Source organism: Anarhichas minor, unplaced genomic scaffold, assembly GCF_050575085.1.
Source record: "Anarhichas minor isolate MPS153535 unplaced genomic scaffold, ASM5057508v1 ptg000045l, whole genome shotgun sequence".
Classification (NCBI taxonomy): Eukaryota; Metazoa; Chordata; class Actinopteri; order Perciformes; family Anarhichadidae; genus Anarhichas; species Anarhichas minor.
Window position 1 is genome coordinate 10,288,315 of NW_027466491.1, and position 19,392 is coordinate 10,307,706.

A 19,392-nucleotide genomic window follows, 5' to 3' on the forward strand; every position below is an offset into this window, starting at 1 on the left:
AGTGTGTAATTTATTTTTATTAAATTGATGTGTAAGAGTCAAACCTGGCAACCACTCTCTCCGCTCTAAAGTCTCTCCGGGTAACAACGTGACTCTTGTTTATTTTTTGTGTTTGACTAAATTAATGTAAAGTAGACGTAAAAAAATCTACATTAACATTAAATATATTTGCGAATTTAATAAAATATATTTCCTGCGACTACTGATTTGTTAAATGGATAATAGTTCCGGCTGTTGTTTTGACCGGACCACTATCAGCGACGGACCAAAACGTTCAAGCTGCAAAAATCCAAATCACACATTTTTAACAGCGAATATTTAGCCAAAAACATGGCAGAACAACCGGTGAGAGTGTAAGTTTAACTTTTATAAATACTTTATTATTACTTAAATCACGTTTAATCTCTTTAAATGTTGAATATGTGACGATTTAATGTGTTTTATTTATTTTATCTTAACCGTTCTGTGACTCTCACCGAACCTCATTCTACGTTTATATAATTTAAGGTTTCGTTACTTTCTGACACGTGTACATACATCATAAATTATGATCTAAATGCATAATCGATATTTATAATGAGGACTGAACAATTCGGCATAATTAAACTGTTCTGTTATAGCTGGAAGGAGGAAAGTTTTTAATGTGACACTGACAATAGAAGAGTTACAACCGGATCCTTTACATTAGTTTCACATGTTACCAATGTAAAAGTCACGTGATGTCGGCCGAATTTAATTGTCTTTAATGTACAATTAAAAACATCATTAAAGTCTCACTTTGAGTCATTTGGAGTCTTTTTAAAGGAATTCTGCTTATTTAAGTCTATTTTTAAGTCTATTTTACAATATATAAATATTTATACTATTAATATTATATTATTATATTTTATATACATATTTATTTTCCTTGTTGTCAGATTACAGTTGTGGGTGTTTGTTTGTTCACAGCTTGGCGTGTGGAGACGTTGAAGGCCGGCTGAACGCTCTGTTCTCCAGAGTGCAGAGCATCCAGAAGAAGACGGGGCCGTTCGATGTGAGTCACGAGACATTTGAGTTGTTTTTATTAAAGTTTACAGAAACATAAATCTAATTCTGATCTCTTTCTTTCCTCTCAGCTGCTGCTGTGCGTCGGAGAGTTTTTCGGGACGTCGCCGGAGGCCGAAGCAGAGTGGCAGCTGTACAAAACCGGAGCCAAGAAAGGTACGAAAACATCTGGATGACCAGATGTTGCACCAAGTTAGTTAGTATGTACAAGTTGTTGTTGTTTTTAATGTTATTTACTCTGTAATACAGGTGAGAAGAAGGTGACGTACCTGAAGATATTAGAGTTTCTATGAGTGAAACACAACTGCATTTTAATTATAACATTATAAATATAAGAAATAGTGTGTTAATAATGTGTTATTTTAAAGCATCATTTGTTGACAGTGTTCTTGAGTTAAACCATCTTTTTTTGCTGCATTTCCTCCTTTTATCTTAAATTAAATAACAATAGCCTCTTATCAGATATTGTACATTTTAGTATTATTAAATAGTTTGTATTAAAACAGTGAAAACCAGGCTGATAAAGTTCTGTTTTCTGCTTCCTTCTGTCACCTAAGCGTCCTTTGTGCCTCCTCAGCTCCCGTCCACACTTACATCCTCGGAGCAGCGAGCCAGGATGCGGTGAAGTGTTTCCCCGGCGCCGACGGCTGCGAGCTGGCCGACAACATCACGTATCTGGGTAAGAACATCTGGAGCCTCTGGAGGGGGTGGGCTGTAGTCGAGTTGAACACGTTAACGGTCTCTCCGTGTGTTTGTAGGTCGGCGCGGTGTGTTCACGGGTGTGTCCGGGCTACAGATCGCCTACGTCAGCGGTCGGGAGGCCCTCCAGGAACCGGCCCCGGCTCACTGCTTCACCTCCAAAGACCTGTCGGCCCTCGTGGCCCCGCTGACCGGCAGCTCCAAGTTCAGAGGAGTCGATGTCCTGCTGACGTCACAGTGGCCCCGAGGAGTGTGGCAGTACGGGAACGCCCCGGTAACCTTCATATTAACGATGTTACTTCACTGTTACATAAAGACGTGGAATAACTTTTAAACTGCATTTAAAGTTAATTAAAATCCTTTATTTTACTTTGTTTTGTTTTATTTTATTTTATTTTATTTTATTTTATTTTATTTTATTTTATTTTATTTTATTCTATTTCATTATAAATGTATTTATTAATTAATTCACTATGAAATTAACTTCAAATTGGTTATAAATAATATTATTTATAATATTAATGCATTAAATGACGACGTGTGAACAATGTGTCAACGTTGTATATTAACGCATCAAATTCTGACTTTAAATATTTAGATTTAGGTCAGAATCATCCGTTACAGACGACTTCATCGAGGGTTCAAAAGTGTCAAACATTGATATCAATGATGTCAGAAGCTCCAGAGCAGCCTCTCAAACGCATCGTTTCCCTTTGACTCCGCTGTTGTTCTCGTGTTGCAGGAAGTGAACACTAAGTTTTGTGGCAGCGTCTCCGTCGCCGACCTCGCCGACCACCTGAAGCCGCGATACCACTTTGCTGCACTAGAGGGCGCTCACTACGAACGGCTGCCCTACAGGTAGACGGAGGAGGATTCACATTATTCCTCCTGTGTTACTCTGTATGACGGAGTAGTAGAAAAATATTAAAGAACTACTGAGCCGGGATGGGGGGGAAACCTACTGTTTTATATTTAAAATATCCAAGAATGAAGCGTTACATTTACGAGAAATAAATTCACAAATTTAAGTTGTTTTCTAAAAAGAAGTTTATATTATTAGAAGTATCTTTTTCTTGTAAATTAGTGAATTTTTTTCTCGTAAATTTGTGGATTTTTAAAAAATGGCCCTACTAACATCCGTCATAACATCTGTTCTAACGATACTCTTCATGTGTTTCAGGAACCACGTTATTCTCCAGGAGAACGCTCAACACGTCAGCCGCTTCATCGCACTGGCGGCCGTCAGTAACCCGACCAAGAAGAAGGTTCGTCTCCTAAATCACAAAGAACGTCGACTTTTAACCTAAATCTCTGATGTTCAATGTGATGAACATCCATTAAAAACGTCTGTCTGCCTGTCTGTCTGCTGCAGTATTTGTACGCCTTCAACATCATCCCCATGAAGACGATGGAGGCATCAGAGCTGGTGAAGCAGCCGCAGGACGTGACGGAGAACCCGTACAGACGCTCCACCAGAGACAAGACGGACAAACAGAAGACGAGCTTCACCACACAGGAGGAGGTAGTGTGTGTGTGTGTGCGTGTGTGTGTGTGTGTGTGTGTGAGAGAGAGAGAGAGAGAGAGAGAGAGTGTGAAGAAGTTATTTTTCTTATCACCTAAACATTTCTATTCGTGCTTATTATATCTGCTACTCAGATACTTTCAAAATAAAGTGTTTTTTTTTAACGGTGCTAAATGAGGCCATGTGTTGCAATTTTATTTTGAAAAACCCAACCGTCTCTCTCTGTCCTTCCTGTTCAGGAGCCGGCCAATCAGTTCTTCTTTGACCTGAGTCAGAAGCAGGGGGCGGGGTTTAGAGGCCGAGGCAGGAAGAGGTATTCAGATGAAGACGGAGGAGGAGGAGGAAGAGGAGGAGGAGGAAGAGGAGGAGGAGACGGAGGAGACGGACGTCCTGAGGGACAAAACAAGCAGCCCCGCAGGCACCGTGAGTCCAACACCTGTCCTCATAGCAGGAGACATTGTAGGTTCAGTAAAAGTTCCAGTAAACCTTTAACATTTTTATTTATTTCATTTGTGTGCAGCTCAGCCGACCGGTCCGTGCTGGTTCTGTCTGGCCAGTCCTCAGGTGGAGAAGCACCTGGTCATCAGCATCGGAACACATGTGAGTTCACTTAAAGGTATTTAGATATTATACAAATGCAACAACATTAAGGTACTGAGGTGTGTTCGTATGTTGCAGTGTTACCTGGCTCTGGCCAAAGGCAGCCTGACGCCCCAGCACATGCTGATCCTCCCCATCGGTCACTACCAGTCGGTGGTGGAGCTGAGCTCCGAGGTGCTGGAGGAGATGGAGAAGTACAAGTCGGCCCTGAAGAGCTTCTACAAGAGCCGAGGAGAGCGCTGCGTTCTGTTTGAGAGGAACTACCGGAGCCAGCACCTGCAGCTGCAGGTAGACACGCAGGTTTAAAGAGACGATATGAGCATCACGCTGCTGTTTCACTTCACAGTATGGTGTTAAATTAACATTTAAATGCAACTTTGTTGTTTTAAGTTAGAAAAAACACACTCGGTGCTAGTTCATTGAGTGTTTTGGGGTCTGCTACTAATATTTTCTTTCATTTTCGACAAATTTTCTAATTATTTTTGCAGTAAATCATTTGTCCGGAAATCACAATTTGCCAAAAACGTTGAAAAGCATTAGTTCTGCAATTGCTAAAACAGAAGATGAAAAACTGACGTTATCGTCGGGTAGGATGCCGTCTGTTTGACAGTATTGCGTCACATTAGCAGGTGTTTCTATTATTTTGTCCACCCCGTGTGAGACTCATCTGATTGGTCGTTGATCAGGTGGTCCCGGTGCCGCTGGACCGCTGCACCACGGAGGACATCAAGGAGGCCTTCATGGTGCAGGCTCAGGAGCAACAGATGGAGCTGATGGAGATCCCTGAACACACCGACCTCAAACAGGTACACACACACACACACACACACAGAGACACACACACACACGCATATACACAGACACACACATATACACAGACACACACACACACGCACGCACGCACACACAGAGACACACACGCGCACACACACATATACACAGACATACACATATACACGCACACACACATTCACACGCACACTATCTCTCTCTCTCTATCTCTCTCTCTCTCTCTCTCACAGACAAACAGAATTTTAAAGTTGGCTGTTTTTTAATGTGTTTGCGTTCAGATTGCTCCTCCAGGGACACCGTACTTCTACGTGGAGTTGGACTCGGGGGAGAAACTCTACTACCGCATTCAGAAACACTTCCCTCTGCAGTTTGGAAGGTAAAACCGTCTGCATTTAACATTCAACACCCTCAGTGAGGGATGAGTAGAAATCATATGTATTATTGTCTGTTGTGCTAATATGACTCGTTTTTCAGTACTTTTAATGGTGCTAGACGAATATAGGCTTCAACGGGGCTATAAAGATAATGCTACTATCTACCTGTGTTATTAGCATGTGTGTGTGTTTTATATTTATGTGTGTGTGTGTGTACGTGCGTGTGTGTGTGTGTGTAGGGAGGTTCTGGCCAGCGAGGCGTTGCTGAACATCCCGACTCGAGCTGACTGGAGAGAGTGTAAACAGAGCCGGGAAGAGGAGGAGGACGGCTGCAAGCGGCTGAGAGACGACTTCCAGCCATATGACTTCGCCTGGGAAGACTGACACACACACACACACACACACACACACACTTTCTACAGAGTCTCCCTCCTTTTATATTGTGAAAGAAACGGTTCACTTTTTTCGCTTCGATCGACACCACTCTCATTTCCGTACGGCGAATGTGAAGCTACATAGCTGCAGTTGGTTAGCTTAGCTTAGCATAAAGACTGTAAACGGATAGGAACGGCTAGCCTGGCTCTGGTCCAAAGTATCAAAATCCACCTACAAACCAGGCTAGCTGTTTCCACCCGTTTACAGTCGTTATGCTAAGCTAAGCTAACCAACTGCAGCTATGTATTTAATGCGTTGTTATTTGTAATGTGATTGGCTAGTACTACTGTGCTGTGATTGGCTGATTGTCTGACAATAGCAATGACCTTTATGTGCCGAGAGTGTGTGGATGAACTTATTATGTTTTTTATTTTGTAAAAGAACAATTAAACTCTTATTTTGGGTTTCTTGTTTCATGTTCTTCATTATTACCATGTAGTTCAGAAATAAGTGCTTTTGTTAAAGATTAAAGCGTCAAATTAAAATATTGGCTTAAGAAAACCTCATTCAAAATCCCATTGACATTTATAACAATCATAATGACTAAAAACACAAACGTGTGGCTCGGATGATAAAGCTTTTAAAGCTATAATCATATAATGTATGTATAGTTTGTATTAATAATCTAAATCTGTAAAGTAACTAAAAATATCAATTCATTGTAGTGATAATATTTGCCTCTGAAGTGTAGTGTAGTAGAAGAATTAAGTAGCATAAAATGGAAAATACTCTAAGGAAGTACCTCAAACTTGTACTTGCGTTCCACCACTGTAAATAAGTATGATTCTGGATTAATGAAAGACATAAAGAATCCTCAGTTATTGCTGTTATTTGTGATTAAAATGCTGTTTTAAGTACCCTCGCACTATCAAGTGACGCCAGTGTGGGTAAACCACTACTGCGCATGCTCACAGAGCAGCAGCCGTTACAAATTCGATGCCGCGTGGGGCCGACGTCCTGCTGCAATTTGATTGGCTGTCTGCCAAAGAACTGTTGTCGTCATGAACTCGTAGCTGTCAGACGGTGTAGAAAGTTAGCTAGCTAGTACTTTTAGTCACATATACACTGGATTATCCTCTACAGCACGTATTTTAAAGTATATTATTTAAATAAAAACTACAGTGTAAACACCCCGGAGACCAGCAGCCGCGGGATACTGTTATAAACCAAACCTTTAGTAAAAACAAGCAGATTTAACTCCGAAAACAAGCTAGCTAACTGCTACTAACTAGCTAACTAGCTTGTCAGAGAAGATGCTTTTTTCTGCTTCCCTGCGTGTTATTCGGAGGTTTGTCGGTCCAGAACAGGTTTTTAGGATCTCAGGCAGCTTGCTGAGGAGAACAGGTATGTTATGTGTCCAGTCTGATCACCTGTAACAGGTTTATTCCACCGTAAAACACCACTTTATTATATTCATAAACTAAAAAATGACAACTCCCCACTCAGTTGGGAATATTCCTAAATTTATATTTCCAATTTCTACTATTTCTACTCCTAAATATTGTACTTTTTTACTCTACTACATTTGTCTGAAAGGTTTAATTTGTAGTACAAACATGAAGATCTTATAGAATAAAAATAAAAAAACATTTATTCCATCTTAAAACGCCACTTTATTAAGTTTATAAACGCATAAAAAAGACAATTTTACCCACAATTAGTAGATCACATGATAGATAATATCACCTGTCATTTTGCAAGTTTATTTACTCAACTGTTTTAAACTTTGGTACTCGAGTGTTTACATTTTCTAATACTTTATACTTCAACTCTGTAAAAATTGTAATTTGTACTCTATATTTGTTTATTCATTTGATGAAATGAGTGTGTTTATAAAAAGAGTTTTATGTCCATTTTAACTAATACACTGGTAACTGTTTTACATTAGTGTGAGCACGCACCTGTTCTTCATATAAGTACCAGTTGCAGGATGCTCAGTTAACCACTGAGGGTCGCTGTTATCAACATAATTCATAAGTGAAACATTTCCCCCCTGTGGTGTTCAGAGGCTTCTAAAATAATAAACAGCTGACTTCTCTTTTTTTAACCTCTGGCAGAAATTAGCTCCAAATGAAAACTCTTCACAGAGAAGTGTGCAGACTGTTCAGAGACTGTGGGACCTTGTTCTTAGAAGAAAAACAAACTTTTAATGTACATTATGTTGCGTTCATGCTCTATTCAGTACGAATGGCCATTGGGAGAATGTACATTATAACTTAATCATGATGCGTTCAAATGTAATCTTATAAAATGTATTTTTTGGCAAAAAATATGGCATTTGGGGTAATGTAAGTACACAACTAAACAACATATATATATATATATTTAGACATTTCAGTGTGGAAAAGTTTAGAATGCATGACTTTAACAGAGTATTTCTACACTGTGGTATTGGTACTTTTACTACATAGAAGATGTGAGTACCTCTTCCACCTCTGGTCCTAAAACCTCTGCACATGAAACCAGAGTTTCTCCTACTTTTATACCCATTTTTCATAATCTCTTCTCAGTAATATCTGCGTGCTCCTTACATGCTGCTACTCTGTCATGTTGCCTTCGCTGTTTATGGTACAATCTGATCTTTTTATTGTATTTCTGTAGTACCCCTCCTGGGTGGACCTATATTGCCTTTTTAATTTGGTTTCCAAGCCTTGCCCAGTGATCCATCATTGTACTGCATTGTATTTGTGCTCCTTGTGCATGAATCTAGATGATATTATTGCTGTTTATGAACACTGAAGTTATCACATCTCTCGAGTTTATCGTACATTTCTTTCTGCACAGAGCCAACATGTATCTGTGTTAGTGTACAAGAAGCAGCCTCGCTCTCTTTCCTTCAGCAGGAGTCCGGATCTCTGATGGAAAACGCATTAATATGATTAAGTGTCGCTCCACCTGCACGCTTTGATGTAGTTATTTCCATGCGTGACGTGTCGAGAAGTTCAGTGTTAAAGTACATCACGTACTAGATTCCAACATCTCGTCTTCAACATCTCATTCGTCAAAACCCTCCCGAACACGTTCACACATACATTTATCAGGGAATATAAAGACAACACTTCAAATACAGCAAAAATATTTAAAGTTTTGAACATCTGTTTGGTGTTTATGACGTTTTCCCAGAGTTTGTATACGAGCCTTGAACTCTGGATGAGTTTAAAAGAGAATAAAAGCGACAGAGGATAAGAGAAGTGATTTCTCAACATGTTTTTGGCTGATGTTGATGTTTCACCGACACCCATCATGCTCCAAATGTCTTCATTTCTATTGGTTTTAAACCGGACATTAATGCTTCAGTTTGTAGTTGTTCTGCTATCACTTGAAGTGAAATATATGGATATATTGTTTTCAATCAAATATATATACATATTTAATCAAATAGACATGTCTACTTCACAAGCTCTCCGTGTACTTGATGGTATTTTCGGTAGAGTTCATCGAACACGAGTCTGAGCATCAGATCAGAACCTTCTCCAGCTCAACCCTGCAGTGAATCACTGCTGCTGGAGATCCTAAATGGAGCTATAGCTCCCACACAGGATGTTCTCTGATCACGATCTGATCACGATTATGAGGGCATCTTTCCACAGGACCGGTCGTAGTTAATGTCAGATAAGGTTCAGTTTGCAGCTTGTTGTGACGACGATCTGGTGGCTGTTTATTGGCTCATCTGGAGTTTCCACCAGCTGATACATAAACAGATACTAGAGGCTGACATGTGTTGGTCATTAGATATTACGTATAATAGTTCTGTCAGTGTTTCTCCTTTAGATGGTTTTAATTGAGCTTTAAGATGATATTTCGTCTTGTTATAGCAGGAAAAGTACAGACAGTAATACTGCATTACAGCTGAAATAGAGCACAGATATCATTAATAACTGTTTTATAACTGGGTCGGAGGTCCACGATAGGAAAACCACTTCCTGAATGCACAGACACATAAGCACATGAACAGCTGGAGTGCTGGATTTACACACATGTGACATTTGTTCTGCTAGTTTTCATGACTTCATAGTGAAATGTGTGCTGAGGAGGTTTAGTTTGTTCATTAGGTGGAAAACCATGAGACAGGTTCTTAAGACATTCATAACATTACAAGATGCTTTATTGCACGACTGTCATGAATGAATACAATATATTGTGTATTTTAATGTACATTTAGATCAAGAGGCAGATTCTAATTTTAGTTAACTTTATTTTACTGGTGTTTAATTTTATAGCAAAGTTTGTTGGAAAACAAAAATACTTCTTATCTGAGTAAATACTAAAATCATCAAGTCAACAGCTTGTGCTTTTTGAACTACAATTGTTTTATTTTTTGACATTGTACTGACCAAAAATAAAGTTTATTAATTGATAAACAGTTATAAGAAGTGTGTGAGCTTTACCTCGCTAAATAAAGATGCAATGAATTAAATGTGACTTCTGTTTGTGAGCCTTAACTCACATAAAGAGGGAAGAAGTACTCAGATCCTTTACTTAGGTAAAAGTATAAATACCACATAAAAAACATGTAAAAGTATTACAAAAAAATACAGCAAAGTCCTGCAATCAAAATGTCACTAAAGTAAAAATACAAATGTATTATCTATTATGAGCTAAATGTACTAATTATTTTTATGCGGAATTGCTAGTGTTGTATTAATATAGAATATTATATTCTGGAGTATTTTAGATACCTTGTATGCTAGATTAGATAAGTGGTGTATAACTACATCTTATGATGTTTATAACTTAGTGTCAAATAAATGTAATGAAGAAAAATACAATATTTCCCTCTGACATTAAAGGAAAGATGTACTTAAATGTATTTAAAGTATGTTATAACTGTATGTTATTCACTCGCAGTACATTTCTTTTGACAAACTAGCACCGTTAACAGAATGCAGAACGATCTATGAGCAGCCTCACAGCGTGGCTTCTTCTGCCTTTATTAAGTGCAGCGTTGCCATTTCTGATTATCTTCACTCTGAACCCGGACATTGTGTTACACAGACGTCATTCTTATGGAATCAGGTAACTCTGAAAGAGTTTTGAGTTGGTCCACATCTGGCTCTCTGGGGCCAGCAGGGGGTCTCTGGGTTGAGTTAAAGTAGAGTTCTGGTGTGTCTCCTTTGGATCTTTCGTATAACACATCAAGGTGTCATAAAGGCACCAGTCATCCTGTCAGACACAGTGAATCCACTCAGCTGTATAGAAGGAGTTCTTGATTTGAGTGGAATTGCTGCCGCTGCTGTTACACTTAAATGTCAGCGGTTCAATCAAAGTTAAAGAGGAAGTCGTTGTTCTTTTCCTCACCACCTCTCAGGCTCTCTGTGTTTTCTTCTCAACAACTCGATCAAGATGAAATGATTGCAGCGCTGACGGCTTTTTTTTTCATTTTCCCCGTTTTCATTTCAGTGGAAGCTCCTCAGTCTGAAATGAGAAGAGGAATGGAAGATCCACAGCTTAGAGGTCGGTGTCTCGCTGCCACTCTGCATCCAGATGGAAGACATCTTTGTTTTTCCCCAGTGAGTAAAACGATACGACAAAGTTAAAGATGTCTCTGGTTAGTTAGTCTTAGTTTAGATGTGTCTGCCATCGGGAACAACTACTGACATCGATTACTAGTCGATGAAAACATTCTCCTCACTCGATTGGGTGAACATGGCAGAACTAAAACAGACAGAAGATAGCGAGTGAGCGCTGAAGAAGAAACGCTTAGAAGAGGACAGAAGTCAAGAGAAAGAGTTACGTTGTGATGAATCCGTGAGGAGAGTTTAATGTTAGAAGACACTAAAACTGATTATATTGTATTTCTAGCTTTTGTTTGTTATTGTACTTGTTTGGTTTCTCCCCGTGTGGGACTAATAATGGATCATCTTATCTTATCGGTCCTACACTTCGTACACTGGAAGATGGTTTTCTGGTTTAGAAACTCTAGATTTTCCTTCCGTGTAGCTGGTTGAAAACTGAACATTCGCTATAGTTTGGTCCGTGACTCTTTATATTTTTCTGTATAAGCCCCACAATCAAAAGGTCTGTCCACCCCTGAGCTAAAGAGACAGAAAGACGTCTTTCAGGAGCTGGTGGAGACCAAAAACAGAGCTCAAAGAGAGAGAACATATTGGACTTGCAGACACCGAATGTGTAAATAAGAAGCTGTTCAACATGTTCAAGGTGTCCACTAAGAAAGATACTAATATGTCAATGTTTTGACATGCGAGACATTTTATTCAAAACCACAAAAATCATTCTACGATTGTCTGAAGAAATGGAAACAGAAACTCATCGTGTGAGGATACAAGGAAGAACATTTACAAGGAAGAACATTTACCTCTCTTTACAACACGTAGCGATATATATATATATATATATATATATATATATATATATATATATATATATATATATATATATAATATATATATATATATATATATTATATATATATATAATATATATATATATATAATATATATATATATATATATATTATATATATATATAATATATATATATATATATATTATATATATAACAACAATATATAGAATACATTACATCTTTACATATTATATATATAACAACAATATATAGAATACATTACATCTTTACAACAACAACACATCGTGGAGTGAGTCTCTGAAGAAGCTTTGTTATCACTCTCTTGCCTTTAACAGCCAGAAGGATAAAGATAACAATATACACAACGTAAATAAGCTCTTATTAAATATTCTTACAGTCATTCTACTCTGACTCACCGGATGTAGACCGCGTATCTCAAGCAGCATTATTTATTATATTTATATCTATTTTAGAAATGCACCGTCTCTGCATCCGGTGCTTAGCTCCGCCCACGTCGATTGTGATTGGTTTAAAGAAATGAAAGTTAAAGAAATACTAACTTTGTTCCCCGCTGTAGCAGAATAACACGGTGTGGAGCCAAATCTCTCTTTAGCGCTGTAATACTAAAGTCCTATTACAGTTCAGGACGTTCAAATGTTTGGAAATAAGAAGCACTGAAGAGGTAAAGTGAAATATACTCCGGTTGTTCCAACGTCCGCCATTTTGGCTTCCGGGTATAGCTACCGATAGCTACCGATAGCTACCGATAGCTACCGGAATGCTATCCTCTTCCTGTTTTGGTCGAACGATGGCTCCTTTGTGCCGTAAATGGATCCTTAATTTTCCTTCAATCCCCGATCAATATTCTATTGCCATTACATTGTGCAACATTAACTTCTTAATGACAAGTTAAAGCAAATAAAAATGTGACTATTGACACTTTAATCGCTTTTTTTAATCATTAGTCCTTTTTACAAAAAATACACCAAATTCCAGCTCCTGAAACATAAATATTTTCTGAACGTAAACTGAATATCTTTGCCGTTTGAACTGATAGTTGGACAAACGAAGGATTTTCATTTGTAAACTTGTATTTTGGAAAAAATACTGACGTGCATTTTCACAATTTTCAGACATTTTATAGAGCAAACGATAATCGAGAAGATGAATTGATAATGAAATAAATACACATTAGTTGCAGCTCGAGTACCTTTTATTTAAGTGTTGTTACTTTGCTGAAAAACATCTTTGTGTTTATTTAAAGTTGCAAATCAGAGAGTCTGACAAACATGTTTAAACTCTTCATGAGAACAACGACGTCACATTAGACTCTGTACACGTCAAACAACTGTGATTTGATCAGACCGGAACAGTCCAGGTCCAACTGAACCAGACTGAAACAGTCCAGATCCAACTGAACCAAACTAGACCGGCACCTATGGTCCAATTGAAGCAGACCGGAACAGACCAGGTCCAGGAAACCCGACAGCAGCAGCGTTCATGGGTATAAAGAACGACTGTCGTTCCTTCGTGCCACACAACGTGGATCTCAGTGTTGACGGAAAAAACAACCAAAACCACCCAGACACACATGGACCGTTCCCAGTAATCAGGATGCAGATGGGCCCTGCGGACAGTTCTTAGGTGCCGGGTCGAGGTCTCTGAAGGGCTCGGAGAGGCGCGAACCCTGCAGACGTGACAGCAGCGTGGTCCGCCGGATGCTGCTGTCCGAGTCCTGGTGGCTGAACCTGGTCCTCAGCGAGCGGCAGCACGGCAGGCTGCCGGCGAAGTCCGACAGCAGGTGCCCGCTGAAGACCATGTAGATCCAGGGGTTGCAGCAGCTGTTGAGGCTCGCCAGCAGGGCGGCGAGCGTCACCGTGGTGTTCTCAGATTCTGCAGGGAAACACAAACACAGATCCATGTCAAGAACCGGTCTGAGGTGATCTAAGGGGTCACTAACCCGCCTGCTAATGGTTTGCCTCTCGAGTAAACAAGAGGATCTACATATTTGGACTTTTAGCATTGAAGATTTCGTCCTGTTGCGTAAATTAGCTGCCAGACGATCCTCAAACACACCTGACGTAGAGCTTCCTGTCCGCCGTGTCGGGTTAAAGCTAACAAGTATTTCTACTACACGTATTTCTCAAATTTTAAAACCTTTTTTTGAGGCCGTTTGTGTCGACTGAAGTCTTTGAATGAATAGAGAGGATCCAGGCGCTGAGATGAACTCACATGTTTGTGTATTTCGAGAGAAAATAAAACTTAAATGGTCAAATGAAATGATTCCTTGGGGATCAGTGATTGGTCGACAGCTGGTTTGTTTTTCCATCTGGCTGCTGATTGGACAGTCCACACATCCTCAACATGTTTTTGTGCCTTGAATACATTTCTCTCCAAACCTCCTCACTTTCTGTGTCTAAGCTGCTTTTCATCATGTTGAGGTTTCGACTGTTTTGCTGCCAAAGAAAAGCATGAGAACCGACTCAGTGTTCCTCCTGAGATGAGCTCCTGCCAGGTCCAGAAAGCCTCTGAAAGCAGCACCTGGACCCTCATGAATCAGTGAAACTCTCGTTGGAAGCGTAATGAAATCCCTCAGGTGGGTGAGCAGCAGCAGCTGCTTCAGGCTGGTTTATATAGAATAAAGAGAATCATCTCGCCTCCGACACACGAGCAATCACACTGCACACACATTTCATTTATTCTTTGGAACACGCAAAGTTTCCACCTGAAATATTAGGGTTAGGGTTCATCTACTTGATGGTTGGTGACATTTTCTCATTTCTCCTAAATAATCAGGTTTATATTAACAGATTATAGATGTTGTTATATGCATTTTATATCATTCTTACATTATATTTAACAGAAAGTGAAGGAACTTTAAACTTGATTGGTTATTGTCCTATTTTGATAATATTAAATAGTGAATAGACAGTAATACGTTTTAATGCACACGTCACCACTCGGTCTAAACGTATAGAGCACGCGACTCACCGGCAAAGGAGAAGCTCTGGTCCCACACGGACCACATCTGCACGGTGAAGAACGGCGCCCAGCACACCACGTACGCCAGCACGATCACGAACGTCATCTTCACCGTGCGTAATTTGGCGCGGGAGATGGTGCCGACGCTGCTCACCGAGCCGCGGCCCAGGATCCCGGTCTTGGTGGCCTCTGCCACCGAGCCCACGGTCTTCCTCCGGGTCTTGTACTTGAGGTTCCTCCAGATTGTGCGGCAGATGAGTCCGTAGCAGAACACGAGCACGGCCACGGGCACGAGGAAGATGCCAACCGTCATCCAGGTGATGTACGCGCGCAGCCCCCACGGCTCCACGAAGTGGCCCCAGCAGTCGTACACCTTGGAGCCCGGGTGCACCTCGCTGAGGGAGAAGATGAAGTACTGCGGGAGGCTGAGGACCAGGCTGCACAACCAGGTGGAGCCGATCATGATGTGCGCGCGCTGCGTCGGCTGCTGGAGCGTCTGCAGCGGGTGGCAGATGGCGATGTAGCGGTCCAGGGTCATCATCACCATCATGTAGGTGGAGGCGAACATGCCCAGCACCTGCAGGTGCTTCACGATGCGGCACAGAGAGTCCGGCCCGTAGAAGCGGAAGGTGATCTTCCAGCAGAGCTGCGGCAGCACCTGGAAGAAGGCCACCACCAGGTCCGCGAGACTCAGGTGCTTCATGAACAGGTGCACGCGAGACGGTTTCCTCCGGGTCCTCTGCATGGCCAGCAGCACGCTCACGTTCCCCGCCACCGCCGCGACGAACGCGACGCTCAGGACGGTGATCTCGAGCTTGGCCACCTCCTCGTTCCGCCCGAACGGGTCGGTGTCGTTCCTCCTCCCGCTGCAGTTTCCAGCTGCGTCTCCGGAGTCCAGCCGCGTGAAGTTGAACCCATCGCTGCAGTTTCCTCCCGTGATGTTGCAGGAGCTCTCCGAGGAGAAGAGCATGGTGGCCGCTCCTCCTCCTCCGGGCGCGCGGAGCTTTGGCTGTGCGCTACCGTCGCCACCGGAGACCGTGGCTGTCAAACTCCTCGATCAGTCCAACATGTGCGGCGCATGAATACACGAAGAGTAAAGCGAAGGTGAAAAGTCACCAACAAAAAAATATTAAATCCACAGGTATTGTTCCGCTCGTGGCGCACAGCGACTCTTGGTTCAAATCCGAGACTGCTGCAGATCCAGCCTCTTTTAAAGGCTCCTAACCCCCCCCCCCCCCCCCACACACACACACATACACACACACACACACACACACACACATACCACAACATCACACACACACACAAACACACTTTCTCTCTCCCCACCTGAGATGAAGTGGAGCCTGCAGGAGAAAACCTCTGTGAACAAGTCATTTTTCAAATCATTGCTTTAAAGAATTTTGGAGGATAATTTGACCTAAAATATTAAATAGAAAATATTAAATGAAAAACATATTAAAATAGTACACACGTTTTAATTTTTACGCTTTTGTATTTAAACTTTTCTATCTTCCATTACGTGATTTTAAAATGTCCCTTTTTATATATTTTAGTGCATTTTGAGCTGAATAATAATTTAGTATTAAACTATTTTTGCTTGCTTGCTGAAGCTCGAAGTGATTTCTTTAAATGTCTTGTTTTGTCCGACCAAACGTTAAAATATATATATATTATAAAAATACAATTAATTGAAGAAAAGCTGCAAATTCTCACATTTGAGAGGCTGGAACCTCAAAATTCTTGTTATTTTTAATTCTGATTATTTCTCTATTGTCAGCTGATTAATTAACTTCTAAATTCCGCACCATCATTAATAGGGGAACATTCATGTGGTGCATCTAATTAGCATCTAATTGCCGCTTTTTGCCGATTTAGCCTTCTCTTCACTCTGACCATGACATACTGTGTGTGTGTGTGTGTGTGTGTGTGTGTGTGTGTGTGTGTGTGTTTGTGTGCTGCATTAATGTGTGTACGTGGCGATAACCTGATAACCTCACAGACGGCGCTTGTTTTCTCAACATTGAGACAGAAACCAAACTGCTGCTCTGCAGAGAGAGAAGTGGAAAACTCCTGCAGGCAGCAACACAAAGTTCCAGCAGTTCTCTCCTGAAGAAGCACTTTGAATATATTAACGTTTTTATCTTTTGCATTCCCCCCAAAGAAATCACAACAAACAAGTCAGAAAGACGGTCAGAAACAAAGATGGCGTCGCCCAGAAACCAACATGGCAACAACCAAATACCAGGGTAGAGACTGCCAGAAACCAACATGGTAATGGTTGAAATGCTGAACTTGAGGCCTCAAAACATCAGTCCACAAACCAATGGGTGGCGTCAAGGTGACTAGGCCCACTTCTTATCTACAGTCTACGGTTCTTCATTCGCCAATGTTATCCTGCTGACAAAGAAACCGAACCGACCCCATAACGTCCTGGGTGGAGGTAATTAGTAAAACTGTGATGCCTTCCTGCCCTTTTTTTGCTGAGTGTCTGTTTCTCGAGACCTGAACCTGGTCTTCCTGCGTCCTCTGACACTGAAGTAAAGCACTCGCTGCACTACAAGGCCACAACTTAGTATCTTAATGTTCAATCTATATGCAAGACTTGGCTGAAGGGATTTAGAAGTCACAGAGGCCGACTGTGTTTTTCATGTCAAGTCGTTGTGTGGAGGCCTCGCCAGCTGCTGATGTGGAACGTTACATAATGTGTTGTGATTAAAACAATGGTGGGTAATAGACGGGGCTGTCAGGAGTCCAAAAATGTATCACGCTACGATTATGAAGCCTGTCGGAGTCGCTTATTAATGAAACATAATCCAGGCTGGTGCACACGCTGATAAGAGCTCAGATACCGGCTCACACGGTGGATACAAATATTTAGTCACGAAGGGGTTTTATAAAGGGTTATGTCACCAAAAGGACTGAATATACTTCTCCTCTTGGTTCGGCTTCATTTAACATAAAACTGACTTTTGCCCCACGTTTTTATGAATGTTTGACTTGTTAAGAGGAGACACTACAGGTGAATGGGATACACTCCATAAATCAGAAAATACTGTCAACAGACGTAAAAAAAATCCATTTCCTGCATGATTTTTAGTGATAAAATGTAGTATAAATGAGTGTGTGAGTGATGAGTGAACAAACCCCTCTGTGTGAACCTTCAGCACACAGAGAGGAATGAACGAGTGAAGTTTGGTGAATGTAAGAGCTGCTGAAGTGGAGATTTATCATCAGAGTCTGAGAACAAACTCATTGAGAGGAAACGTCCTTTAAAGAGACGTTTAGTTACATTACAGACATTTAGAGACTCTACAGGTGAACACATGAACTCTTAGATATCACCATGAAACTTCACCACTTCATCACTCACATTAAGACAAATGTTTTTTGTATTACAAGTTTTCTGAAATGGTATGTTTAAATATGCAAATTAGGCATGATGTAATGGTGAATTTAGTAGAAATCTACAAACGTAAAAAGACAAAGTAGTAAAATAAATGTTAAACGTGTAAATATAATTTTTGTGTTTCAGAACGATTACGAGTCATCTAACCCTGAACAGCTTTTCAGTCCCGTCTTCGACTATTCACGGTTTTCTCAATTGTTAAATCAGGATTTCAGAGGTTTTTCTCCAACAAATCTCCAAATTCTCACAACAAATCTTCATTTTTTCTGACCAAACTGCTTCCAGCTGAATCCAGTTGGTGTGCTTATCCATCTATACGTCTTCAGGCGATTGCGTTGGTATCGTTATGTGTTTCAGGTGAACTATTGGTTCTGAGCTACAACACCTTCAGGACATGCGGCCTTTCCCTTCAACCAGACTGTAAATCAATCCCTGTCATTGGCCCCGAGAGTTGAGTTCTCACTGTACTTTAATTAACTCTATTATCCCAGTGGGTCTGCCTCCCCTGAGCCCGTTCGGTCCGTTCAATACTCCCGTCATTCAACACTAAGTCAACAGCATCCCGAGGGGTCAGAAATCTTGAGGAGCCAGCGAGAGTAAATAAAGAAGAAATACAGCAGCGAGAGTGAGAACGGATATGAAGTGAGCTGCCAGACATGAAAGAAACAAAGCACGGGAGAAAATAGCACTTCAAGTTCTCTATTAAGATCAAAGAGGCAGCAGAAGTAAAAGTACTTGTGTTTAAGAGCTGTAAAAAGGCCCAAAGTGGGAGATGCAAGTAGACATTTAAACATATATATATATTTTCTTTTTGCATTAAAATGTCTAAAAACGACCAGACATATGTTATATATATTGTTGTGTACTTCTGTTCACAAACTAGAGAAATCTGTAGTTTTATTTGTTTCAATCGGCACTTCTAGTTATTTTAACCCAAACAACGACCTTTTCCTCAAAATAACTCAGTAGTTTTGTTGCCTAAACTTAACTAAGTTGTTTCCTGTGAAGTGAGCACTTTATTTTGAAAACGATGTGTTCATGTAACGAGAGGAAGTTGACTCGTGTTGCTGGAGGAATATTGTTCATAAATCGATAAATCTCGAACCGTTGTACGAGGATAAGTGATCGAAATACAAAAATCGTGTGATTTGAATAAATGTTAGTTTATCGTGATGTACAGTAGATACATATATGTAAGGAGGTACTTT

General features: G+C 40.6%; 2 protein-coding genes across 2 annotated transcripts; one reads left to right on the forward strand and one right to left on the reverse strand.

Annotated features, from left to right (window-relative positions):
* Window positions 1-207: 207 nt before the first annotated feature.
* On the forward strand, window positions 208-5,872 carry cwf19l1 (CWF19 like cell cycle control factor 1). Its single transcript, XM_076111829.1, has 14 exons — window positions 208-353; window positions 949-1,033; window positions 1,116-1,200; window positions 1,622-1,723; window positions 1,803-2,017; window positions 2,486-2,601; window positions 2,924-3,008; window positions 3,116-3,265; window positions 3,505-3,688; window positions 3,786-3,865; window positions 3,944-4,153; window positions 4,552-4,671; window positions 4,936-5,033; window positions 5,271-5,872. Exons 1-14 carry the CDS (start codon window positions 331-333, stop codon window positions 5,413-5,415), a joined length of 1,698 nt encoding a protein of 565 aa, XP_075967944.1. The 5' UTR covers window positions 208-330; the 3' UTR covers window positions 5,416-5,872.
* Window positions 5,873-13,402: 7,530 nt separating this feature from the next.
* Window positions 13,403-15,745, reverse strand: LOC142971064 (arg8-vasotocin receptor-like). Its single transcript, XM_076111663.1, has 2 exons — window positions 14,785-15,745; window positions 13,403-13,686 (listed from the first exon to the last, which is right to left on the reverse strand). The coding sequence occupies exons 1-2, from the start codon at window positions 15,743-15,745 to the stop codon at window positions 13,403-13,405; spliced, it is 1,245 nt and encodes a 414-aa protein (XP_075967778.1).
* Window positions 15,746-19,392: the final 3,647 nt, after the last annotated feature.